Raw genomic sequence first — 27,718 nt, 5'->3', positions numbered from 1 at the left:
TCAACTCTATTCGGCGGGTTGTGTGGGGAATGAACCTAATCCCCCCGGATCGCGGGGATTTGGGGGCGGGGAGGGGCGCCTCCCGCACTAGCGAGCCTGAGCGCCCAGCCCCCGTGCCGAGGACGCGCTTCGGACACTCACGTTTTCTGCACCGGCTTCCGCCGTTTGCGACTGGCATAGGTGATGTTGGCGCTGCTGCTGTTCATGGTGCCCAGCCGGCGGCAGCTCCTTACCGGTACAAACAGCCCGGGTCCCCCCGACTCTGTGGCGGCCGGGAAGGCGGCGACCGCCGGCGCGCTCCACAAAACCGCACTCGTTCCACCTGCGTCCTCCTGGGACAGTGACTAGGGCGCCGCGCCCCTCGCGCCGGGCTCCCGCAGCCTGAGCCAGTCCAGGTGAGCTGCCCGGGCTGGCACTCCAGGGAGGGGGTGTGCGGGGGGGAAGGGCGAGGGGCGGAGACCCGGAGCGAGGAGGCGCAGGTGTCGTCTACACCCGCGGAGGCGACGTGGTGCTACCCGAAGGTGAGGTGGCCCGAACGGAGGAGGAGCCTGGGCGTCTGTTTAGAATCCTGGCCTGGGTCGCGCGCGGTGGCGCCGCGCCCCGTGACCGTCACTGCTGCCCCTAGGGTGAGGGAGGCGCCGCAGCGCAGCTCCCGGGGCTTCCCCGATCCTGGGTGCTTCCCGCCCGCGGAGCTCAGGCACCGGCCACCAGTCCTCGCTGCCACTTGCTTCCGTTTCGGCTATACGCCTGCTCCTGGACTAAGCTGGCGGTCCAGGGCACGCTCTCGGGACCAAGCGTCGAGTGGACTCCTCCGACGCTGCCTCCCGCAGTCGCGCGCACCGGCTGAATAGCAGAAGCGTCCCCGACCCCTCACCGGCCTCGCCCCGCCCTACCCTGATCCCTCGTAGCCCCGCCCACCTGCTCGGTCCCGCCCCACCACCGTCTCCCTAGAGGGTCACACCCTCATCCCAGCGCGTGATGACGTAGGACGTAACGACGCCCTCCTGTAGCCATCTTCGTGAGGTCCAGAGGAGGGTTTTTTTTGTTTGTTTTTGTTTTTCCTATGGCCCTATTTTCCAACTGGGAAAAGGGTGTCAACGAATTACACTTAAATTTTTTTGTAGCCATATATCTTTTATTACATCAAGGATGCCAGGTTGTGAGCTTAATTTCACTTATTTGATACTGAATCTGCCAACTTATTAAGAATTTCAGTGAGCTGACAGATAACCAAGGGAACTGTAAGTGTTCTAGCAGGAACTCTTCAGAAAGCCGCATTTGCGTTGAAGAGTAGGAGTCGTTTGGTTTTTTTTTTTTTTTTTTTCCTTTAAGTGTGTCTCTACACTAGCCAATACAATGTATATTCCTCAGTCAGATTTCAGTAAGATTAGAAGGAAGAAAGCATGAGAGCATTCTAGGATGTGAGGTATTTGGGGATATTAAGTAGTCTTGTATGATTGGAGAACAGGTTCTGGAATAAGGACTCTGATACAGAATTGAATAAAAAAACTGAAGATGATATTCAGAAATTCTAGAAACAAATGATAAAGTCTTGATGAAAAGTTCTGATTTTATTCTATGGATAATGGAAGTCTTTTAAAGATTATAATCAGGGAAGTGACATTATGGTGTCTTGGAAAGTCACTCCTGGAGGAATTTGCAAACTGGATTACAGGAGAGCAAGAATGCATGCAAGGAGAATAGTTAAGAAGTTGACAAAATAGTCCAGGTGAAAGCTGAGGGAAATAGCAGTGGGAATGAGATAAGAAAGTATAGAAGATGATAGAAAAGGATAAGGAAAGAGGGGATGAGCGAAAATAATGGACTGGGTCCAAGAGTTCTGACTATTCCGTTTAACAAGATAGTGAATAGAGACAAGGAATATGTTTGCTCACAGAGCCAGAGGGCACCCAGGTTATCTAGATATCTTATACCATATTCATTTTAAAATATCACATTTTAAAGTATCTTCAGATCAGTCTACTTTGTGAGATTGTCACCTAAAATTCAGTGCAACAAACGAATTGAACTCATTGTATTCTTTAGCTGTCCTATCATTGGCCCTAATGTTCTCCACTCAACCTAGGAATCATCTTAAATTCCTCTACCACTGTGCACGGATCTAGAAAACACGATTTACTTTTGTTCTTTGCATTATCCACAATTCAGTTCCCGCCACCTGTTCTCCAATAATGAAAGAAAGATAGTGCCCTGCTCAAATGTCAACTCATTCAGAATTCTTTCGCTTATTATAGTATCATTCCCTTTCATACATTAATCCATTCAAAAGATATTGTGGGAACACCTACTGTGTGCCAGGAATAATTCTAGTACTGGAAAATTAGTAGCAAGCAAAACCAGAAATATACCAGGCTCTCAGGAGTTAAGAACATGTGGAATGTCATAAATGTAATGGGAAAGTACAAGATTTTGTATTATGTTCCAGTGGATAAATTTTGCCAGTCATTGAGGCAAAGAAAGCTTTTCCCAAGAAAATAATTGAGTTGATGTCTGAATAGGATTACTTAAGGGAAGAACATTCTGTATACGTAATGACCCTTTGGTGGGAAAGAACCTGGCAAGTATGAGGGACTAAAAGAAGTTCAGGATGAGCAGAGAGGAGGAGAAATAATCAAATTGTATTTCAGAAAAATCACTTGATCTACAGGCTGTGGAGCAGATTAAAGAGGGAGAAGAAAAGTGAAATGGATGGTGGCTTCTTAGGAAACCATTGCAATAGCCCAGCCAACAGATGAAAATACCAAAGCTAGAGTGGCAGTCATGATGGAGATAAAGAAATATAATAGATTTGGTAGATATCTGGGAGATGTCAGATGAGCGGATACATTGCAGGAAGGAAAAGGATATGTCAAGAATGAAATGCATAGTTTTCTGTAGTATGGATCCGGCTGGGGAATGACATCTACTGGTGGAATTAGAAATTATTAATTAAGCTTCAAACCTTATGTTTGAGGTATCCTTCAGACATCTAAGAGAAGATGTTGAGTAGATTAGGTCAAAGAAAAGGTATAAGCTGGAGACATAAATTCAGAAGTTACTTACATTTAGGCAAGAGAATTTGGAGGTGCCATGTATGTATACTAAAATTTCATGAATGTATACTAGAAAAGAATGAGTAAAACTGAGCCCTAAAAAATTAAAGAGCCCCATATTAGAATTCTGTATCTAATGGCTGGGTAGAAGATGATGGTCCTGCAAAACACACTGGAAAAAGAGTTCCTAGGTGGTAACAGCAAAGTAAGATGACTATAGTGTCATGGAGGACAATATGCAGAAATGTTGAGAGATGTGAACCATGTTGAATGCTGTTGAGAGGTTTAAATAAAATGAGAAATGAAAATGTCATTTTTACCTCTTGACCGGGGGTCATGGATGACTTCAGTGAATGCTGTGTTGGGAGGCAATGGGTCTGTGAGTTACATTGAAGTGGGTACATTGTTGACATTCAGAATTCAGAAAGTAGTACCTACAAGCAGATGATTTATTTTGGGGCGGGGGCAGGGAAGAGGTGGTACTGGGGATTGAACCCCCATGCATGCTAGTCAATGTCTCACTAGGTTGCATAGGCTACCCTTGAATTTACTATCCTATCTCAGCCTCCAGAGTAGCTGAGATTACAGGCATGCACCAACAATCCTTGTCAAATAGTTCTTTTTAAAAGGTTAGTGGTAAATGGGAAAAACACTGGATGGTAGGTAGGGGAATTGAGGGATTTTTTGTGTTTTGTTTTGAAGCCAGGCATGCTGGCATACACCTATAGTTCCAACCACATGGGAAGATGAGGCAGGAGGATCCTGAGTTTGAGGCCAGCTTGGGCAACATAGCAAGACCCTGTGATGAAGATAATGATGATGATGTTGTTGTTGTTTTGGTTTTGTTCCTCGTTTTTGGTGGGTGAGACTTTAGAGGTGAAAGAGACTGAGAAACTGACTATGTAAGAAAGACAAGGGGCAGTGAAGGAATAATAGATATTGATAATAAAAGCAGGAGGGAATGAGTATCAAAGTATAGGAGATTAGGACTATAGCACATTAGATAATAGTGGATATAACTTCCTAAGTGCTTTTTTCTTAAAAATGATCCACTGCTTCTAATGGGGAATTATAAGAAATGCAGAATCTGTGTGTCCTTACTAAGTCAAAATCTGAATCTGTAACAAGTACTTTGAGGTGAATCAACTGCATATAAAGTTTGAGGAGCCATGCTTTAAAGCCACTGGAAGAAAGGATAATGAGTGAGATATACTAGACCAGTAAATTTTAGATCAGAAAGATGAAGATGTGATTGGAGATTTTTTTAGCATGAGCTTCAAAGGAAGTGTGTATATTGTGGTTTATAGTTATTGTTTTAATTTTAGAAGCATAAATTAAAAATAATCTGGGAAGAAGCAACAGGAAGGTAAACATCAACCCTATATCTGAGCTATGTCAGAAGAGAAAATAATTACATACCATCTGGGAAGGCTTGTAGGAAATAATATCCTTCTGGAGAGCTGGAGAGCCAGCTTTTAGTTTAAGGCAAAAAGAAAAAATACAAAAAAGCAAATCTCCAAAAAGACAGTGCATACAGGGGGAATTTAATGTTTATGGATTAGTAGATTAGCAATTCCAGGGGCACAGAGTCAATTTATCTTACCTTCTTTTCCATTTCTTCATTTCTGTATAAGCTTGCAGAGCCATTCTATCTGAAGTGCATAAAGTATAAAAGAATAATTTCCTCCCAGCATAGTAAAAATGCACATCAAAACATAATTTATTAATTCTGTAGTTTATAGTTCCTCATTAGAAAAGGGGTATATTCTATGTACTAGATTCAATGAATTGATGTTTCAGGTTTTTTTTAATGTCTACCCTTTTTAGGGTCGTTAGCCTTTTATTCAATCGATGTCTATTTTATTTTTTCCTGCTTCCTTGCTCTTATTTTCTGTATTTGACTTTAAAACTGTTTTCATTATCCAGAAGTAATATCATGGTAGCTTCTATAATATAGCTTCAGTTAAGTAATAGATCCTTGAATAGCTAGGATTAAATACAATGTCAGTCAAATTTCCAGAATGCACTTCGTTTCAGTAGTGACACTGTGAATTTCCCTTTAACATTGTTCTGAGTATGTTAATAAAGCCAGTTTTTAGTGTAAAAATTATTTATAGAAAAAAAATGAGCTGGCACTTTCTAGAAACTATTGCTTTTTGTGTCTAATTACCAGAACATAATTCTCAAAGTATGGTTTGTGACCATCTACTAAGATTGTTAAGTTCACCCTGATCAATTTTTAGTAGCAACATAATTTTTTCTTTTAACTATTTGCTTATGAGGGTTCACGCACACTTGACTGCCTTAACCAGAGAATGCCACTCTTTTAATTAGTTGAAATGAGTTTCACTTCTGAAATTTCAGATGCAGCTATATGTCTATAGGTTTCTTTTCTCCTGCTAAATGAGAAAAAGAAATGTTAGGACTTATAAGTATCAACTGTTCTAGTATAAAGGAAAACAACTGCTAAACCTTTTCTGTCACAATATATGCATTCATTTTATTTATTTATTTTTTATGTGGTGCTCAGGATCGAACCCAGTGCCTCACACATGCTAGGCAAGTGCTCTACCACTGAGCTACAACCCCAGCCCCTGTATGCATTCATTTTGATGAACAAAATATTTTCACTCTTGTAATATACCAGACACTATGTGATACGTGGTGATATCAGACATGGTCCTGTCCTTTTAGAACTTGCATTGTAATAGAAAGATGAGAATAGCTACACAAGTAAATGTATAATTTCAGTTGTGGTAAGTGCTGCAAGATAAATCGTCTGAGTATGCTTAATAGGTAGATTTGACAAAGGGGAAGTTCTCTGAAGAAGCTTGAGTTGAGTCCTAAAGGAGGGGTAGGCATTTGATAGGTGAAGTGAAGAGGGAAGGTTATTCCAAGAAGAAAGAAAATATATCTCTTCTTTTTTGTCTCCTTCAATCCTACAGCTCCTTACCCGTGGGTCTCAGAATTCTTTTTTAACTCAGACTCTATGTCTACATCTTATATCACACATTAAAACTTTATTTATTTATTTATTTATTTATTTATTGGTATTGGGAGATTTAACCCAGGGGCACTTTACCACTGAGCCATGTCCCCAGCCCCATTTTTTTTTATTATTATTATTTTGAGACAGGTTCTCACTAAGTTACTTAGGACCTTGCTAAATTGCTGAGGCTGGTCTTGAACTTGCATTCCTCCTGTCTCAGCCCCCGGAGCTGCTGGGATTACAGGTGTGCACCACCATGCCCAGCTATCAAGTATTTTAGAAATCATAGCCCATGTATCCCAATCTATGTACTGAGGTTCCCTAGGTGTACCAACACAGACTCAAAAGGGGTACTATCATCATGAGATGCTTTAAAATTTCAACACCAACACTGTGTTATCAGTTGGATTCTATGCAAACCACTAGCTTGAGGTAGTTCAGAAATTCATTAAATTATATTCTATTCCTTTAGATCTTTGTGAAGCTGGGTTTCTCTAAGTTGTGATAAAGTCAATTATCAGGGAAATTACTATGGAAGAGGAAATGAAGATGGTGGTTTCAAATATGATTTGAAGATTTGAAAAGTTGTACAGTGTCCAACAGAGATGTTTATCTCATTAGTAATAAAATGAAATTAAATATATGTATATTATTATTTAAAATAACTTATGTTAGGATAGACATACGTGACTTTAAATCTAACTATCTAATAAATGGAACTATTAAGTAATTTTTCTAGCCTGTACCCATGAAAAAATTACTGAGATGTTAAGAATCCCATGAACCAAGAAAGTCTGGCAACCTTAAAATAGTTAATTTCCTCATTTAACAGGTGAGAAATCTCAAGCTCATGGAGATAAAACTTATAATCCAGATCTTCTGACTTCTATTCCAGTCTAAAAGATATTATTTCATTGTGAGTTGTTTTAGTTCATTCCTTAAAAACAACCACTTTACCTATCAGTTGTTTTGACTCTAGCACTTACAACTCTAACACAGACATATACATCTAAGGGCTAGTTCTTAATGCTTAATGCTGTCTTTTCTTGCTTAGATATTCTACAACAATATCACAGTCAGAAGCCACAAGTAAGTAATTAACAGATGTTGAAGAATTGTGTAAAGATGTTTTAGACTGATTTTAGTCTTAACTGTGACAGAGATATGCAATAAAATATAGGAATAGTCAAAATTATTTTCATTTACTTAGGGAATATTCCTAAAATGTCAACATGCATTAAGTTAAATTTTGATTTTTGCTTTCTGGACCTCTTTTTATCATCAATGTGATTTTTGATTATGGGAAATTTTATTTAAAAACTTTATGTTTCTCATGCTAAGATTCATATCTGATTTTTGCATTTTATTAAGATACATATAAATATAATTTTATGTAAAGTCATTTAACTTTAGAGATAAATATATTTTTGGTATATATAACAATATTTTCTGCACTTTAAATCATTATAAGCCAAATGAAGATCAAATCCAATTATTTTAAAAAGAGCAAATTAATTTGATTTTTAAAAATTTTAAGTAAGTGTAAACTACTATGAAAGGCTGGTCTCAAATCTACATTCAAAATTTGATAAACTTTAAAAGACTAGCACATTTTTAGTATATTAAAACTGCCCAACAATGTGTCCTTTCTTAAAAAATGTTTAACTTAAATATAATCACTCTGTAGACAGTTCTCCACCTGTGTTGCATATTGTAATCACCTAGGAACTTTATAAAATACAGTTGCCCAGGCTCTATATATGTCTTGATTTGATTTGTCTGGGTTATCTTGGGAATTAGGATTCTTAGGGTGATAGTTGTATTTTGGTTCTGTTGGAGAAGATACTTAATCAGGAAATTCAGGAAAGAGATGGAAGACAAATGAAAGAATACACACAGTTTCTGTATGTATTCAAACTAAGAACAAAGTTAGAAACCACAATCTCCATTTTGTAGGATTCATAGGATGAACAATATATGCCTAGTTAAATTTCAAGAATTTGTTTGGTTTATGCTAATTATTTTCCTGTATTATATAGTCTGTTACAAATAATAAAACACCAATAGTTTCTAATAACTTATGAAAATTTTTACTTATTCTTATACATTGGAAATATCTCCTTTATCCATTATCTTTGTATATAATCATAGACTTTTCTAAGACTTTATAATACCTAAGTAGTCAGGATTTATAAGACTTACCTACTAAAGTAATACTTTTTTTTAACCTTTTGGGGAAAAAAAAAAAGTTAACTCGTACCACTAGTAAATCTTTTCACTTTAGTGCTTTGCAAAACAGGTGCTATAAGTAATATCCTTAGAACCTCCTCAGTCAAACTGTTTACCAAGCATCAGAAAAATCTGCCATTACCTGATTGGTAAGTTGATAATGATAAAGGAGATCTGGTTACATGTTTAATCAAGGGGATGTAGTTGAGGGTGGAGTGTCCTGTAAAATAGCATGTTCTCCACCCTTCCCTCCTAAAACAGTCTGTAAGAATTTCCCTTGTAAAACTCCATGCTTTAGCTGAGTGACTTTCCTGCCTGAACTTAGAATTCCCATCTGCCTTTACAGAAGTAAGGAGTTCTAATGGAAATGGATTAAAAGCATTCAATTTGTTTCAAATTCTTAGACAAATCTCTTAGATTCTTTTCATCACTGCTTTGGGTTAAATCCATTCTGGTTATCCAAGTCTATATATAAAGCGTCTCATAGGGCACCCGATGTAGTTTAGTGGCAGAGTGCTTGCTTAGTCCGTGTGAGATCCTGGGTTCAATTCTCAGCACAGCAATGATAACAACAATAATAATAGTGATAATAATAATTTTAAAAAGAATCACATAACGCAAATGTGTTTCAGGAAAAGTCATGTGAATAATTGTTTTGGAGTATAATAGTATCTGAAGAAATAAGTAGACTATTTTATAATGTCAACAATTCCTGTCTAAACTCCAGAATCCAGGGTTTTTCAAATATTTATTTTTTAGATATTTGTGTATCATTTCCTTTATTATTTAATCATTTAAATACTTGTTGTTAGTGCTTATATTTATGCTGAACTTTTATATGACTTTTTAAACAAAGCACCAGGAAAAAAGTCAACATATGTTCTTTTAGAAAAACACCAATCTAAATCCTGTTAGAGTGCTTTGATTATATATGTAAAATATACAAAAGAAATAAAATGCTAACTTTGACTCTTTTTAATTACTCTCAAAGAGCTTAGACAAATGTTAACTTCAGCAAAAAATACATTATTAACAAAATGATGAGAAAATGGAAGTCAGTATAGGAGAACACAATCCCCCAAACCGTTTTGTTTCAATTATAGAATTTGTCTATTTTAGGGCATAAAATGTTGACATTCTGAAAGAATTTCCTGAAGTATCTATAAACATGCCCTACATGAAAAATTAATAAAGGAAACAGCCTAGATACAGCAGATTAAAAAGTCAGTTTGTTCATACTCGAGCTATTAACCAGTAATAAAGCAGGTTGTGGTTTTTAGGCACAGAAGCTTTCAGTCTTTATTACTAAGTGTCGTCATTATCTGTCAATTTAAGGAAGGTATTCTTTTCAGCAGTACTTGAAACAATACTGAATAGTTGAAACTTAACAGTTCTTTCCTCATCTTTTTAGCATACTCCAAAAGAGGAGAAAAATATATCAGTACTAAAAGTGAAATATTATACTATTTAAAACTAAGCACTCTATGTCATTACATTTTAAGGGTCAAGTCTCTAGCAATTTGTTTAACTTTTGCTGGGAAACTATATAGTTTAGTGACTAATAATGGATAATTTGGTGATAAATAATAGCAATGACTTGTTTAAGCAAGTAATTCCTGGGTTCTGTATTGCTAGTTTCCATGTTAATTGTGCTCAGGAAAAGAAATAAGTAGCAAGTATATTATCACTACAGAACTTTAATATTTGATTTTCCATATTTTCTACATTTATTCTTAATGTATACTCAGACAATAAGAAAGAAACCAAATACAGAAGGAATGACAAATGTTGTAAATTTTAATTAGTTCTTATTAATAAGAACTAATATAGTATCTGAAGAAGTAAATATTTTATAATGTAAATAATCCCAGTCTAAACTTCATCTACCTAAAGAATAATAAAAGTAATGTTTTGACACTGAATTATAACAGACTGTCTTAAAGCAAGTTTATAAAGCATGTGCAAAGAAATACATACATATGTATATATATTCACATATAGGTAAAATCATGTATATATATATACATATATAAAAATCATTATCAAGTTTCCTTTAGCTTTTATGAATTTACAGCTTATAGTTTCTGATCAGTTTTGATAGAATACTATATATTTGGGATAACTGAAATACTGACCTATTTGTAAAATGATATTATCCAGATCATTTATCAAATAATAGATTTGGCTGTGAAAATTTTTCAAAGAAAAAAATTTAATGTTATGCTATTGTAATATTTAATTTATTTACTTATTTTCTAATTCGAATGTAAAAGTTAAATTGAACTTATGATTTACCTACCTAAAACAACAAAGGAAAACCCCTCATCTCTTGTGATCTCTTTAACACACTTCCACAATTATTTGTGTATATGCTACATATACAAATGAACCCATGTATAATGTATACGGTATCTTTTAGGAGTGAAAACACTAGTTCCTTATAAAAGGTGAGCTCCTGCAACAGGAATGTTCAGATTTTCCTCAGGCTCAATTACTTTTTCTAGTAATCCCCCCAAACTTATCTCTGGAAAATAATAACCTTCACTGTTGTATGCAGAATATAAAAGTTCCTTTTGACTTAAAAAAAAAGTATCCAACTGTTATAAACTTAAAATTCTCTATCTCTAATTAATATGTTGAGAGAACTATCCGTGATTTTGATATAACCTAAACTATTCAAGACTTAGGTAACTTGATCTTCATAAGTTGATCCTTAAGCACAATATATTGTTTACTGTGTATTCTTTTCTATATACTTAATACAAAACTACTAGCTTTACTTCTACCAACAACTTCTGTTATTTCCTTTTTTAAAGAGCATATAAATCTTATAACTATCTGTAGTGGTTTATCTGCCCTTCATTTATTCCTTTGTATGAATTTAATTGCCTCTTTAATTTTTAACCTAGAATTGTTACCAAAGTCTAAAAAGAAGAGTATACGATAATTTAAATTTTTCTTTTAAGGTATAGATTAGGAATGTTTGCACTTTGATCATTAAATGCACATATAAAATATTTCCCCAAAGTTATTTGAAATCATATTTGAAATGGAAGTTATGATGTAATTGAGCAAGAATCTGATATTACTGATGCATTAAATTTTCCATTTCATCCAAGTATTTTATTTGCATATGCTATGTTTTTTATTTCAATATGAAACTACAAATGTAGGAAGAGTTGCTTGAAAAAGTCTCCATTCCATTTTTCTTTTATGTATGATTAAAATTCAAGATGATTTGGCATCTCAAATTTTTCCTTTTAAATATTTTTCTGTGTATGCTTAGCAGAAAACATAAATTAAGATAAAGAAAAGATTGCAAATATTGCCATATTGGTAAGCTTTACCCAGCAGAAGGAAAGCCACTAATACAGCCTCTAATAACGTCCTTTCCCCCATTTTAATAAGAAGGTTTGTGTTGTGCTGACATTAAATGGATTAAGCAGCAATCCTGCTGAGAAAAATACTCAAAGGTATTAAACCCTAGCAGTGTTGGTTTAACTGTAAGTACTGTAAAATAAGATTAAGTCTGAGTTTGGAAGAAGAAGTAGGTTTGACATGAGACTAAAAGGTAACAATATTCACAGATGCCTGAATTAATGCTTCAGTGAAAAATATAATTAGCACAAGATTTGAAAATATGTCTCCTTTGGCAAATGTCTTCAGAGAGTAATCAGTGCTGTAGACTGATGTAGTGGAAAGAGCACTGGGCAAGTGGCCAACATCTTTGAATCCCGGATTGTTGCTATCGCACTTGCAAGTTCTGTGACCTTGAATAAGAAATTTCCAAAATCTTTGAATCTTCCTGTGATGGGTATAGCCAATTGGTAACCATACTTACATTTTTACAGTATGTATTTCTGTACTGCAGAGGCTGGAAGGCATTTCCCAGATTTCCAAATGCAAATCAGGCTCAGCCAATTAGAGGCGTTTGTTAAGATTTGAAGGCAAAAGTCAAGTGGCTGTCATCTCCTGCTGTTTCCATTGTTTTCTGCTGAGATTGTGGAAGCATGATAAGTGCTTCTGTGAAGTTCCAGCACTGAAGTTCTAGTTGCAGGGTTTGAGAAGCTCTTGGGGTGAAACAGTGATGACTCCCTATGTTTTCCAGTAAATACCATAGTGACTTATGGATTTTTCACCTTTCTGATGGAAGCAGAAGTAATCGTTTCCCTAATAATTCTACAGTGTTGTGGAAACATTCCTGGATGCCCAGAGTAGAGCCTCTATCTATAGCCTTTCTAATTATTTTATAAGCTTTTAATTCCCTGTAGTAAATCTCTGTCTACTTAAAATACCTGGAGCTTATTCTGTTTCCTGCTGAACCCTAGTTGACACACATAAGCAAATTTTTGTCTTACCTTACAAGGACTTTGAGAAGCCCAATAGCTATATTTAATATTACTTGCTCTTTTGAAAGATGGACATTCATGAGTTTGTATTCATTAGGGTATATTTCTTATCACGGAAATGGATAGTTTCTACTTTGATTTTATATTTTACTATTATTACTTTTTTGCAGTGGTTATAATTAGAAGCACAATGGCTAACTCTTTAAATGTAAGTGAGTTGACATACTTGAAGGTTTTCAACAGAATTGAAAAATTTTGTTCCGTGTTCTACCTCATACATTAAGATATAAATTAACCCTCCTTTTATTCTATGGGTTTCTTTTCATAAGTATTTGTTGTTCTGTCGGTGGAGCGAACAGATGTTTTACCTTTACACCAGTCCACATGCCCAGCTACCACTAAGGCATCAAAACTCTTAAAATCAATTATGTTTTGACTTGCTTTTCCATTTTGACCTGACTTGTGACTTCTGTCTCCATTTCTCCCTGTGGCTTCTATGTCCTTTAGATGTGAAATGACTTTTATATTCTGCCTCTCCTGTAAGGACTCATCTTTTTCTTTCCCATAAATCTCTCTGGTTATTTATATATATAATTAGACATCTAAATTTCTAACCTTTGCTATCTCAGGTCTTTAATTTACTTAAATTCACTTGAATTTCCAATTCTTCTCAGTAGGTAAATTTAGAAAGTAAGAGAATTACATGAATTACTCATTGCTTTCTAATAACATTAATATAATATTAGTATATGTGTATAGCATATATATGTATATGTGCTATATATATACATATATATATTAGTATATATATATGCACATATATCAGAATAAACCACATTGAATTTTCATATAGAAAGCTTATTTACTTCCAAATGTACACAATTCCATCATATAATCCTATTTCATGATTTCATGTCATTACTGACAAATTCTAACTTTAATGAAATAGTTCCTAACTTTCAGATTTACCTCCAATTTTCCCATCTGATCTTAAATACTAGCAGAAGCACTATTCCGAAACTCTTTGTTCTCAGTAAACATGCTACTTTGCATCTCAACAACCTGGTCATTTCTTCTTGTTCATCAATCAATTTTAAATATCATCTTAATATTTCCTATCATCTAGTCTAACTTTACTTTCTTATCTAATTTTAGCTTCCCCATTCCCTAACCCATGGCCTCCACTTCAATCAGACCAATTTTCTTATGACTTACTGCCTATGTCAAATGCATACTTCACTCTTTATCATGTTTAGTAAGAAAACTTATGCTCCATTTACTCAAATTGCACTGATCCTATAAGATCCATCTCAAAAAATACTTGTATGTGCCATATATTCTTCACGTTAACTTAGATTTTATCTTGTATTGTTTATGACTTTTTCATTAATAATCCACGTTCCACAAGTAATTGAAAAATGTGCTGGTGAAATATGAAGTGTTTAATCAATATGTATTGATTTGAATTTATATACTTAATCCAAAAATAGCATGAATATTTTATTCTTGATATTAAATGTCCTAAAAATCACATTCTCGTTATTTTATCTTGTGATTTGATCACTCCCAACTTTTCTCAACAATAGTGTCTCTTTTTCAGTGGTCAATAGCAAGTTTGATATATTATTTATAATTCAAAATGGGAAGACATTTTCTTTCTTTGATCTAAGTAATTTGGTTTATATACTCGAAACAGAATATTTCATTGAGAATATAGTATAATATTCACTTCATAGACATAAAGGAGGCCTTCATTCTAAAAACATTTAAGTACCTCCAGGCACCATGCTGAAAATGGAGGTTACATACAAAAAAAGATCTAGTCCTTGCCTAGCTTTCAGAAAATGTACCAGGTTTGCAGAGGGTGGGAGGAATGTAGCACAGGATCCCCAGGAAGTGTGACAATCCAGGATGATGTAAGTAAGTGGCACTCTGTAAGCCCCTAGGGAGAATGCCCAGAAGTGAGAACTAATCCCTGAAGGGTAAGCCTTCCCCCAGCCAACAAGACTTGAGAAGGTGAGAGAAAACTAGGGAAAGTTCTGAAGGCAGTGAAAGGAAGTCTTGATCAACAGGTTTAAAGGTACAGGAAAACATTATTTAATAACTTAAATTTTTCTGCTGGTATATTCAGTTCTGATTCAGATTTCATGTGATTTTAACTTACATCTTAGAAGCCAATACAGTTACTTCAAACCAAAAGAATATGCTGAGATAAATACATTTTGAAAACATAATTTCAGAAACAATTACAATTGATAAAGTGTTTGTGACAGGAACATTATTTTCTTTGTGTTTTAGGTTAGATTCCCAAAAGCTTGGTTGAGGGGGTGCATTCAGAAAGAGGGAAACGGGCTGGGGTTGTGGCTCAGTGGTAGAGCGCTTACCTAGCATGTGTGAGGCACTGGGTTTGATTCTCAGAGCTGCATATAAATAAATAAAGGTCCATTGATAACTGAAAAAAAAATTAAGGAAAAAAAGAAAAGGGAAACAGGATAGGATAGAGCAAGGAGTATGGTGACAGCTGGATCCTGTAGGCAACTCTGGAACTCAAATTGCATCAGAGAGGGTCCCACCAACTCCCAAAGTAAGAAATCTGGGCTCTGCTTTGGAGGAGGGAAGGGAAGATCACCTTTTGGATACAGTGAAGTCCCCAAATCACAAGGAAATTTCCCAAGAGGAGAAACTGTGAGTCTTGCCCCCAAAACACAGAGAACCAGGAGAGGATGTGCCACAGTTGGCATAAGGAATGTGGGTGGAAAACACCAACCTACAGGACCCTCTCAATCTTATTTCTTACATTTTAGGGATTTTGAGTTCTACCAAAAAAAAAAAAGAAACTTCCTTCAAATGTCTGTTATACTCATGTATTGTAAAAGTACTTTTAGAATAGTGTCTAAAGAATAAAGGCAAATAAACATGTTGTATACTATATATCTAACTGAGTCTCAGTCTTGTAGAGAATAGAGACCTTTCTATTCAGGTTGGTTATATACTAGAAATCTGCCAAAACAGCATTACCATTGGATCAGGAAGAAAAAGTCACCTGTGAACTATTTTACATTTGCTAATGATGTTTCTTTTTTAAATACAAAACCTCAGTCTGTTTCCTTTATTTTCCTCATATGGTTTTTCTTTGATTTCTTCTATTTTTTCCCTCTTACATTGTTCTCTCTCTTCTTCCCTCTCTTCCTTCTTTCCTTTTGTTTCTTTTCCTAGTATTGTGACTACCCAACATAGGAGAACCAAAGTTAAACCTGGAAACATGGATGAGACAAATTATTTCAGGAGATTGGGTATGCTTAGGTTTTGTTTTTTGTTTTTCATTCACCTAAAACTTTGTGGATCTTCGCATGATTATAGTCTTCTCTGACTTCTGACATTTATAGAATACCCTCCCATGAACCATGTAACACTGATTTTGCTTCTTCATCATTATACTTTGATGAATGTATTAAATATCCTTTGAAATGATCTTCTTGAGAAAGATTTATTCCTTAGAAATGCATAACCTATGGAACAGGATCTCCTAAAACTATCTTACCTAAATTACATTTGTTTATGTGACATCAACTTGTCATCAGAATGAAATTATATTCTCTTTTGGACAAGGACACATTAAACATTTAGAGCAACATGTACATTTTTCAGGAATGCAGTTGCATACACTTCTTATGACATAAAGTGACTTTTACAGTGTGCTGCACTACCATTTAAATTTAAAAGCTCACCACTACTTATTACACCTGTGAAAAGGCTATAGGCTGCCATAATTTAATTCTAATAATTTTTTTGCTGCAGGTAGTGGCTGTATTAATGATGATACAAAAAATGACATTATTATTGTGGTTGCATTGTATTTTTAAACATCTGTTATGTGATATAGCAACCAACATAGTCATAACAGAAATTTAGTAATTAGTTTATTCAACTGTTGGATGGGGTGCTGTGTTTATCCCTAGGTGTGTTATTGTAGTGATACTTAAAATGAGTGTAATCAGTTTGGTGTAATCACATTAGCAGCAGTTGTCCTAGTCAGAAAAATGTGACTAATGTGGTCCATTATCCTTTTGTGTCATTAGCCCTATAAGAAATATTCAAAAAAGGTTTTATTATATTTGCATCTACTTTCCAAGTATTATTAACTAATAAACTAATTATTTTGAATTCTCAAAAATGAGTAAAATCCACCTTTTCTACTTGGTCCTTTAAAAGTATGAGGATTAGCATTTATCAAATATAGGTGCTGTGCACTTCATGTACTCTATTTTCTGTTTGTCTTATATTAACCCTATGAAACAGGTATTTTTTTAAAAATTTAAATAAAATTCATGTGCAGTAAAATTCGCCATTTTAAAGGGCAATTCAGTGGTTTTCAGTATATTCACAAAGTTATAAAGCTATCAATACTATCTAATTCCATAATATTTTCATGCCCAAAAGAAATGCCATAGTAATCAGCAATCACTCCACATTCCTCCTCTGTCATCTCTTGGAAACTGCCAGTCTATTTTCTATTCTTCTGGATTTCCCTGTTTAGAAAATTTCACATCAGTGGAATCATAGAATATTTGACTTTTGTGATTGGCTTCTTTTACTTATTATAATGTTTCAAAGTTCGTCCATGTCATAGCACATATCAGTACTTCATTCTCTTCTTATGTGACAATAATATTTTAATGTGTTGATAGCCTACATTTTGTCTATTTTTGTACATTTTGTGAGGTAACGGTCTAATTTTATTCTTTTGCATCTGGGTATCCTATTGTCCCAGAACTTCCATTAAAATGACTATTTCTTTCTTCCATTGAAGTGCATTGACACCCTCCAATATTAATTGTTGCCATCTTCTTTTTAAACAGATTGTCACTAGTTTTATCAGACTTATTCCAACTCTTTTCTTGCATTTTATTATGTCTTTTCTGAAATTTCATTTCTGTACAAACTAATTCTTATATCAAGCAAGGAAACTAGAAATATATCACCTTAACATTTCCTCCATAGGACAGTTTTCCTTTGTATTGTGTTACTAATGCTAGAATGAGATGGGAAATGTGCTGTCAATCGAGGACTGAGAGGTAGGTTGAGGCCAAATTATAAATAGAACTAAAGATATCATAGAGGGGTTCCAAGTAGGAGACAATCCTGTGTTTATCCTGGTGTGTACATCATTGCAATGAGCTGCTTCCAACCGTGAACTGCTATTGTGAGAGAGGCAGTGAAACCTCTCAGACCCGAGAGACAGAAAAAAATCAATTCAAATTCAGTCCTTCTGACTGAGTAGGCAGGCAATTTTAAGTAGATTATATAATCTCCCTGAACCTCAGTTTCCTCATTTGTGAAACTCACAGATGTTGTGCGAATGCTGTAATAATGCCATAATGATGCAGGTAAAATCTTTAGCACAATTCCTAGGATATGTTATGTGCCCAGAAATCACAGTTACATAAAAAGTCTTTGAAGGCAGAGACTGCCTTGTCTCTAGAGTGTCAAATGCAGTGAGGGCCTTCGATCGATATTTGGAGATTTCATTATGTACTTAAGGAGTCACGTTCAGTAGTATTTGGAAATATAGATCTGGAACTTATGAGTTTGTGTATGGTAGCTGTTGGCTCTGTGTCAGGATATCAGCCACATATAAATGGGAAATGAAGCTCTGAGAGTTGTAGTGATTGTACATACAGAGCAGATAATGAAAAAGAATCTTATTCAGGAGAGAATACAGGGAGGAAGGCAACTTTTATTGGAGCATGTTCTTTAACATAAAAATCTTTTAAAAAATTAATAAAACTGTATCCTTTCTCAAGGAAATGTTCATATATATGTTTTACATGCAACTCTAGGGGTTCATGAACACCATGAACTTATCCTAAGAACTTCTGGTTTAAGAAATGAAGGATTAATATAGAATAAAATGTATGAGTCTTGGAAGGAGAGTATAAATGAGGAAAGTTCATACTGTAATATATATAAACATAAGTTGTATTACTGGTTAATATCTTTAAGAACAGAGGATTGTTGCTGGTGATATGGGATACAAATCAAAGATAATAATTATTCAGAGATCTTTGTCTACAAAGCCTAGTTTAAACCAATTATCTGGCAGCCTTAAATTGGGTAAGGAAAATCCTCTTGCTGTGTTGACAACTTTATGATCTAGCATAACATGGATTTCCTCCAAGCACACTAGTCACATTCTGAGAGTAGACATTATAGAAAGCATATTGTACCCATATTGTTTTTCAAATGTATGTTTCTCATCACTATTAAAATGGCAATTATATAAAATACTCAGAGAATGATGTTTTCTAATTTTCAAGCTTATGAAAAAATTCTGTTGACATAGCATTATAGATAAATATAAAATATACATATAAATGTAGAAAAAAACCTTCCCAGTATGCATATATTTCTTTTTCTTATTTAAAAATGTTTTCTGTTTTGCCCAGACCGATGTGATCCTACAATATGTATAATCAGAAATTTGAGAAATTACACTCCATTTATGTATGCTCTATCAAAATGTATAAGTGCTTTCTACTGTCATATACAACTATTTAGAACAAATAAAAAAAGTTTTCCATACTTTACAGCCTCAATCATGTTGCCTCTTTTTAAAAGACATGGAAAGAAAGAAGAAAGGGATTTAGATTTATATTTCTAACTAGTTCCTATTGATATTAAGGATATTCTTATTGATTGATTAGATTCTACTTTCTTTGGGCTTGAACTCTGTTAATTAACCCATTTTTAATCCATTGTAGGAAGTGCTGAAGTATTCATCTTTTTTTTTTTATTGTAAACAAATGGTATACATGTTGTTTCTGTGTTTGTACATGGCGTAAAGGCATACCATTTGTTTTTTTGTTGTTGTTGTTTTTTTAAACTGGTCGTAAAGTTATCATAGGGACTGAAGTTGGAACTGAGTTTTGTTCTCTTCCTTAACACATCTAAAATTAATCGGTCTGAGGAGCTGAATTGGGAGTAAAGGGATGTGCTAGTGGCAGGTTTGTGTGCATGCTTTTGTGTATTTTAATAATTGTGGAATCATTTATTACGAACCTATTGTGTCCTAAGAAATGCATTACCTGTTAAGAAAATAGAGTTGATTTTGAAACTTTTTCTTTGAGCGAAATTTCCCTTTTAATCTGGTTGAGGAATCAGCATGTAAATAAGATAATGCATAGAGGAGAAAGAGTTTAGTTTCCATGGGGTGGGAGGTATTGGCATCAGATCTGGTATTTTGCTGCCGCCATATTCTCCCTCCCCTACACCATTTTACAACCCAGATTGTCAGCCCCAGGAACTTCTAGCCAGTAATTGGTCCACGTTGTTAGCCTGAAACCTCCTCGCCAGCCATTGGTTTCTCTCTCTCTCTCTCTGTCTCTCTCTCTCTCTCTCCTTCCCTCCCTCCCAGCAGGCAGACAGGCGTGAGTTCCCAAGTCTGGAGTGGTTTCTGGGTGCTTTCAGGAAGGGGTACATGAAGATGTCATCGAAGAAAAAGTAATATCTAAGAAAAAACATTGAAAGATAAAATATCAATTTACCTGAAAAGCAGGGGAAAAAAAGTAGTAAAGGGGAGGAGAATTCAGGTAATGGGAACAATATGTTCAAAGGCATGATGGCATAAACACACTCAGTATGTTCCTGAAATTATAAGTATAGTTATGGTGTAAAAATGTGGAATGAGGTAGAAATGAGTTACCACACACAGTATGCTGCATTTCATGAACAAATTCCCATGAGTTTGTAGGTATTTGCTTGAAAGCTATGACTGATTGATGAGAGTTTGAATTTATATCCATATTCCACGTGAAAAGTTTGTGGTTAATTTGCAATGTCTGCCTCAGGCTTGTGGTTGAGAATGGACAGACTCATGTTTTTGGTTTTCTTTCTTGGTTTATTTTTTTAAAATATCTTTACTTATCCTGGAAGAAGTATTGTCAGATGAAACTTGAAATAACAGGCTGGGAACAGAGCATAAAGAGTCATACAAACTGAATCAGGTGAAACTATGAGAACACATCTTGTAGTGTTTGTGAGGTCCGTGTATTTACACTGAATAGTTATCAGTGACCGTGATGTTATACAAACTATATTTGGCAAAATAACTCATAAAAATTTGGAAATAAATAGCAAAAAAATATATATATAAACAGTAGGGAGCTTACTATAATACAAAACTAAAAGCCCGAACTAAAGACATACAAATAAGGAAAGAGAAAATCGGAGTTATTTGACAAGTATTGTGTGGATAAAATAGGTAGTACTTGATACTCAACAGTTGTAGGAGAAGACTTCTAGGACAATTCCCATAATTTTCTTGGTGTTATCTTCTTGATAGCTGGGCAGACAGTGATGCCATTAATGAGATAGGGAATTTAGGAATGTATGTGTTTCAGGGCAGGCAGGGTGAACTTGGCGTTGGATTTATTAAGTATAAATACCTGCTGAATATAAAAGATATCCAATGGGCAATTGGAAAATGATTTTAAAGACTAAGGAGAGAGAGAGTTAAGCCAGAGATATATACTTGGAACCATTAGCATTTCTAGGTTATGCAAACCTTATCCAAAATGCTTGAGATCAAGTGTTTTGGATTTAAGATTTTTTCAGATTTTGCAATATTTGCATATACATAATGAGATTCTTGGGGATGGGATTCCAAGTCTAAACATGAAATTCTTTTAAGTATCAATATAGGGCTAATACACATATACTGAAGATAATTTTTAATTTAATTTTTTATTTGTTCTTTTTAGATGCACATGACAGTAGAGTGTATTTTGACATATTATACATACATGGAATATAACTTATTCTAATTAGGATCCCATTCTTCATTTGTACATGATGTGTAGAGTTTTGCTGATCATGTATTCACATATGAACAAAGGAAAGTTATGTCTGATTCATTCTCCTGTCCTTCCTGTTCCCATACCCCTCTCTTTCCTTCATTTCCCTTTCTCTAATCCACTAAACTTGTATCTTCCCTCCCCACCCCTTTACTGCATGTTAGTATCCACCTATAAGAGAATATTCAGCCTTTAGTTTTTTTGCGATTGACTTGTTTCACTTAGCATTATAGTTTCCCGTTCCATCCATTTACCAGCAAATGCCGTAATTTCATTCTTCTTTATGGCTGAGTAATATTCTATTGTGTATATATGCCACATTTTCTTTATCCATTCATTATATTATTTTCTTTATCCAAGCATCTAGGTTGCTTCCATAGCTTAGCTATTGTGAATTGAGCTGCTGTAAATATTGATGTGGCTGCGCACTATAGTATGCTGATTTTAAGTCCGTTGGGTGTAAATTGAGGAGTGGGAGAAGAGGTCAAATGGTGGTTCCATTCCTAATTTTCTGAGGAATCTCCATATGCTTTCCAAAGTAGTTACACAATTTGCAGTCCCACCAATAATGTATGAGTGAACCTTTTTCCCTACATCCTCTCCAACACCTATTGTTGCTTGTATTCTTGTTAAGAGCCATTCTAATTGGAGTGAGATGAAATCTTAGGGTAGTTTTAATTTGCATTTCTCTAATTGCTTGAGATGTTGAATATTTTTTCATGTTTGTTAACCATTCATATTTATTCTTCTATGAAGTGCCTGTTTGGTTCCTTGGCCCTTTTATTGATTGGGTTATTTGGGGTTTTTTGGTGTTAATTTTTTTGAGTTCTTTATATATCCTGGAAATTAATGCTATTTCTAATGGAAGGGTGGCAAAGATTTCTCCCCTTCTGTAGGTTCGCTCTTCATGTTCTTGATTGTTTCTTTTGCTATAAAGAAGCTTTTTAATAAAGGTAATTTTATATGATACTTTTAATAATTGTGGACATTAAAATTTGTGACAGCTGAGGAGTCTAAGAGGTTTGTATTTTGGTTTTTGTTTTTTTTTCCTCCTGGGGATGCTGAGTAAACTGTGCCTGAAATCAGGAGTGACATTTTTCATTTGTGGCACCATGTCACCACTCAAAAATTTCCAGATTTTGGAGCATTTAAAATTTCAGGTGTTTGGATTAGCAATGCTCCATCTGTAACTGGTAGTAAATTGTAATTTGCATAACAGATGCAGTAAAGAAGCCAACTGGTCATCCAGGCAGGTATTTAGAGTGGCTTTATTTTACATTCACCATGAGTGCAAAGGTAAGTATTTTGTTTTCAACATTGAAGAACCAGAAAATGTGGCTGATTCATAGTTTTCTCAGACTCTTAGGAATAAATAATCTCTGTGTCAGATAATTAAATTCTCTTTTCAGGGGATATTTTTCCATTTTCTTTATTTTAAGTCTTTACTATGAACAAATCATTGTTTTAAAAATCACACAGTGATCACTACGTTCTAGGAAAGTGCTTAAAATATAATGATAAACAATGACAAAACCAAAAACCAGTCTGTGGTTTTAGGTGCTAAACTTCTCTTCCACCATGATTTTCTGCCTCACCTCACACACTGAGGAATAGAGTCAGCCTTCTGTGGACTGAGACCTCTGAAACCATTGCCCCCAAATAAACTTTTCCTCCTCTAATTGTTCTTGTCAGGTCTTTGCGTCACAGCATCAAAAAAGCTGACTAAAAACATCCACCCTACTTCCAAAAACACCATTAACATTCCTGAAGCACTCAAGTCTTCACACTTCAGTATTTCCTCCTCCCTGGGTGTGTTGGAACTGGCTTGGATCCATTTGTGACAGCCGACTGTACACATTTCTTCTCAGCTTTGTGTTCAGGTATGTCATGTTGATAGCTTAAAATAGGCCATAGTGGGTATATTTACACCATAGAAATCAGCAGACAGTTCAAACTAGAGCTTCCCCTCTTCCCACTCCTTGACCTGTTAAATGTTCATCAAGCACTCTCTCCCATTTGTGTGTTCTGTGTCTCTGTCTCTCTCCATTTTAGCAAATTTGTATCCCTATGCTCTTGATTTGACCATATAACTTACGGACATTCATTTTTTTCTCCTGTTGGATAGTATTTATTACCAGTTAGGTAACCATCATGTATTACTCTTTTTTGCTTTTGACCCAGGAGAGCTTCTATCTATTGTTAAATGATTCCTTCAGATCACCTGAATTTTTTGTAAGTAAGGATTACGGAACTTCCTTTCTGCTCATCTCATGTTTCCACAAAGAAGGAACGCTGTCTTAGTAACACACCTGGCCTCACCTCTTTCTTATTCTTAATGAAAGATGAAAGATAGAAAATGGATTACATGATAATATGTAACATCTATTGACCTGTGTTCTCAACCAGATTAAATAATAGGTAATCCTACCCATTTATCCTTGTTTCTGTGCCCCAGATTCATGAAAGATGTCCTTTCTGGGACAGTCTGTTCTTTAGACTCAACTTATAACTCCTTTGGCTGTCTCTAAACAAAGCTGGGAAGGGGAGTGGCAGGGAGAGAATTTGCAAACTGTTTTGCTATGGAAGTAAAACCCTTTTCTCTAATCGTTTTATCAGGCACATAACTAACATATTTCTATTTGTCTGTGTCTGATGCCTCAATTCTCAATAAAATATGAACACTGGAGGGAAATTTTTTTAATTTTTAAATCTCCTGTAAGTCCCAAAATTTTCAACATACTGCATAATTACTTCAAATATGACCTCCCTGTGCAGCCTTCCCCTAAAACACTTGTTGAAATCACTTACCTAACACTCATCATATTCCATTTATGCATACATGCCTCTTATCCCCTAAGTAGAAAAGTATCCAGTGTTTCCTCTCATACTTGTGGAAGCTCCATGAGTAGCTATTTAAGAGTGGCTGTGTTGGGCTGGGTTTGTAGCTCAGTTGTAGAGTGCTTGCCTAGTGTGTGTGAGGCACTGGATTCAATCTTCAGCACCACATAAAAATAAATAAAATAGAGATACCGTGTCCATTTATAGATAATTTTTTTTTTAAAAAAGAGTGGCTGTGTCAAGAGAAATTAAAGGACACAATGGATACTTTTTATCATCTATTATGTAGATTTTGTCACCTATATTGTCTTTTCAAAAATAAAAACAATAATAAAATAAACTAACAAAATAAAACTTGATTCTAATTGATCTTCTAAATCTACAAACTATAAATTAATCACTAGGAACAACACACCTACATCATATCAATGCACCTCCACATGTAATTGTTTTACAGGATCACACTTCAGTGTTGTGCCCTGGACTTGAGACAATGAGAAACATCTGTGGGAGACGTCACTGTGTGTGCCTCTGTATTTTCTAAACAACTTTTTTTTTTTAATTCCATAGTTTTAAAATTACTTTCAATAGTCTGAACTAGGGAAAAAAAACATTTTGTTTTTACATTGAAACTCTATGAGTCTTCAAATTAGATCAATCATTTATTATATTACAAATAAAACAACAACAACAAATAAAGACCTATAGACTGTGGTCACTCTAAAGCCTGAATATTATCCCAATGTACAAAACAGGTGAATGCAGAGCTGCTTTGATTAACTCAGAGCTGAGACTTGCCCAGGTCCTGACTACTTTTCCTTACTCTTCCTTAAGGAGTACTAAACTAGAAATCGTTGCTTCAAACATTAAACTGTCTTGTTTCCCTTTAGCTCTTGTGAACCAGGAAGCTCACAGCTTAGTGTCCTTCTTAGCATTTCCTGTGTCAAATCTTTCAATATGGCTTTTCTCCTCTTTCTCCACTTTGTTTTCTGTAATTATTTCAAGTTAGAATAGCTGTGTTTATAGTGCTTTGAATATATTATATTGATTGCATAAACCTTAATCTCTCATTTTAATGGAAATAATGGTTTTCCCAGTAGTTTAAGACTTTCCTTCTTCCACTGAAACTCTTCATAAACCACACACTCAGAGGCAACTAAGGAATGATATACGTCAAACAGACCTCTGTACATCTCTCACTATCATGGGAACACTATGGAATCTGAAATGAAAATATAATAGATGAACTATATAATTAAAATATAAATTATTTGTGGATTCTGAATTTGTGGAATGATATTAATACACAAGTGATTGTATGTGTTTTAAAAAATATATTTTGAGAAAAACATTTGCCCACACCAGTTCCCACATCCAAAACCAACAGATGACACATATAGCCTGAAGCTAATAAAACTGATGACATATTTATCTATTTAAGACTATGGATTGTGACTCCCAGACAGCTGGAGAATGCTTTACTGGAACAGTTGCTAAATACAGTAGTTGCTTTTTCCATATCAACATTACAACAATTGGCAATAACTATATCCACAGTGAAGCATGAGCTCAGGAAACCGGCTATGTCATATCCTAGAGCTAGATTTGTTAAGGGTGTATAAGTGATGTTAGAGTGGTTAGAGAAAATAAATACTAACCTGAAAATTCATCTGTGTGGCAGCTAAGACTAGAAATTTCCAATTCTCTTTGAATTGATCTGTAAATTTGCAATAGGTACTGATTTGTAAGGAGGAAAAAAAAATTAAAAAAACTCTTCTGCCTTAATGAATATTTGATTCAACATTTTTGTTGTTATTGTTGAGACCCTAACATTTGCTAGACATTATATTAAATTGCAAGGTTTTCAAGATAAGCAAGACATTCAGATAATACATAGAACTTACACAGGAAGAATAAGGAAAAAAGCAAGAATGCTAGAGTTTAGGCATGACTTAGTATGATCCTTGATTTGTCATATAGTTCTTTGTTGGTTCCCAAGACTCACTGAAAGGCCTGCCTCCAGTGAACCCCCTACTAACAACTCCCTTCTGGCAAATCAGAAGCCCAAATAGCTTCAAATAGTTCATTTTTCTTTGTTTAAGAGTCTGGGTTCTCAGTGTGTGCCACATTTTCTTGTAACCATTTGAGGTAGACACTATTACTAACCCCACTTAATGAAGAACCTGGGTGCTGAAAGTATGTATGAGTAATTGGACACAAGTCTCACATGTAAGACAGATTCCAGAATTCATCTCCTTAAGCACTTTGCACTAAGACTAGAAACAAATGAAGCAAATCATAAGTGTATTTATTGCTGCACCTGCTTTCCTTCATTGGCCAACACAACAACAACACTATGTTGTGATTTATGTTGTTAGACTGAAAATAGAAGAATATTCCTAATGCTAACCCACTACTGAGCATGACTTGCAATCTGAAAGGTGTGACAATATTTAAATTGTTATGTGTATAATGTAGCCTGTCACAAAACTGTAATTAATAATATTTTTTACCAGCTACTTCATAGAACAAGGGAGAAGGCTATTAGAAACATATTCTAAATTTTAAGATTAATCTTTATTCTTTTCTTATTTTAGGACTTGGAGCTCTGGAAAGAAGCATAATATTTTCCTGATATTGGGACTAATTTGTTTAAAATTCATAACTTAAACCTTATTGTTTTTGCTGTGATAAATGAACATTTTTTCCTTAAATATATTTATGAAGATGCTGAGACCATTTGTGATCCTGTACTTCCTTCCTGTGATGATTTGTTTAATGTGTATCTGTCTCATTAGACTGAATCAGAAGTGGAAAATATAGCTCCTCAGAAATAAGGCAAAAAGAATTTAAAGAAGTGAAAATTAACATAATAAAATTGTAACATAAGATCAGTTGTGTTACTATTGCAATTGACATTTAATGATACTCACCATGTATCAAATATTATACTAAATGCTTGGTAAAATTTAATTCACATAACAAATCTTTTAATCAGATGTTGTTATTGACCAGAATTTTACTTCTGAGGAAATGGGCCTTTGAAAGGTTAAGCAAACTGATTGTGATCTCACTCCCGACAGGTAGTAGAAGGGAACTGGTGATACCAAAGGCCGCATGCCTGCACAGTACTCTCTACTTTCCTCATGATGTTCCCCAAATTTCCAGATGCTCCACAAATTTCTTTGTAATTGCTATTTCTGGCAGAGTCTGGGTCTCGCATATTTAACATTTTATTCTCAGAACCAAACTAAGTATTTGGCATCCAGTAGTAGTAGCTCAACAATACTTGTCAAATGAATGAATCCATGAGTCAAAAAATCAATAAACTTATGAAACAACAGGATTTAAAAATGAAGGAAAAAAATAATAGATTGCTAACATTCTTTAGGGATTACAACACAGATT

The 27,718-nt window shown here is 35.0% G+C and overlaps 1 protein-coding gene and 1 long non-coding RNA gene across 2 annotated transcripts in view; one reads left to right on the top strand and one right to left on the bottom strand.

Moving 5' to 3' along the window:
- Positions 1-866, bottom strand: part of Ahr (aryl hydrocarbon receptor) — a 51,893-nt gene extending 51,027 nt beyond the window's left edge. The window contains exon 1 of the mRNA XM_047561858.1: positions 142-866. Coding sequence (XP_047417814.1) covers positions 142-206 — 65 coding nt within the window. The 5' untranslated portion in view covers positions 207-866. The remainder of the gene's footprint in view (positions 1-141) is intronic.
- Positions 9-27,049, top strand: LOC124991105 (uncharacterized). Its single transcript, XR_007109873.1, has 3 exons — positions 9-395; positions 23,165-23,352; positions 26,908-27,049. It is a non-coding gene; the product is annotated as an uncharacterized LOC124991105 (long non-coding RNA).
- The last annotated feature ends 669 nt before the right edge of the window (positions 27,050-27,718 follow it).

The sequence above is a fragment of the Sciurus carolinensis genome, chromosome 8, assembly GCF_902686445.1.
Source record: "Sciurus carolinensis chromosome 8, mSciCar1.2, whole genome shotgun sequence".
Lineage (NCBI taxonomy): Eukaryota > Metazoa > Chordata > Mammalia > Rodentia > Sciuridae > Sciurus > Sciurus carolinensis.
This window is presented reverse-complemented; position numbering and strand designations above follow the sequence as displayed.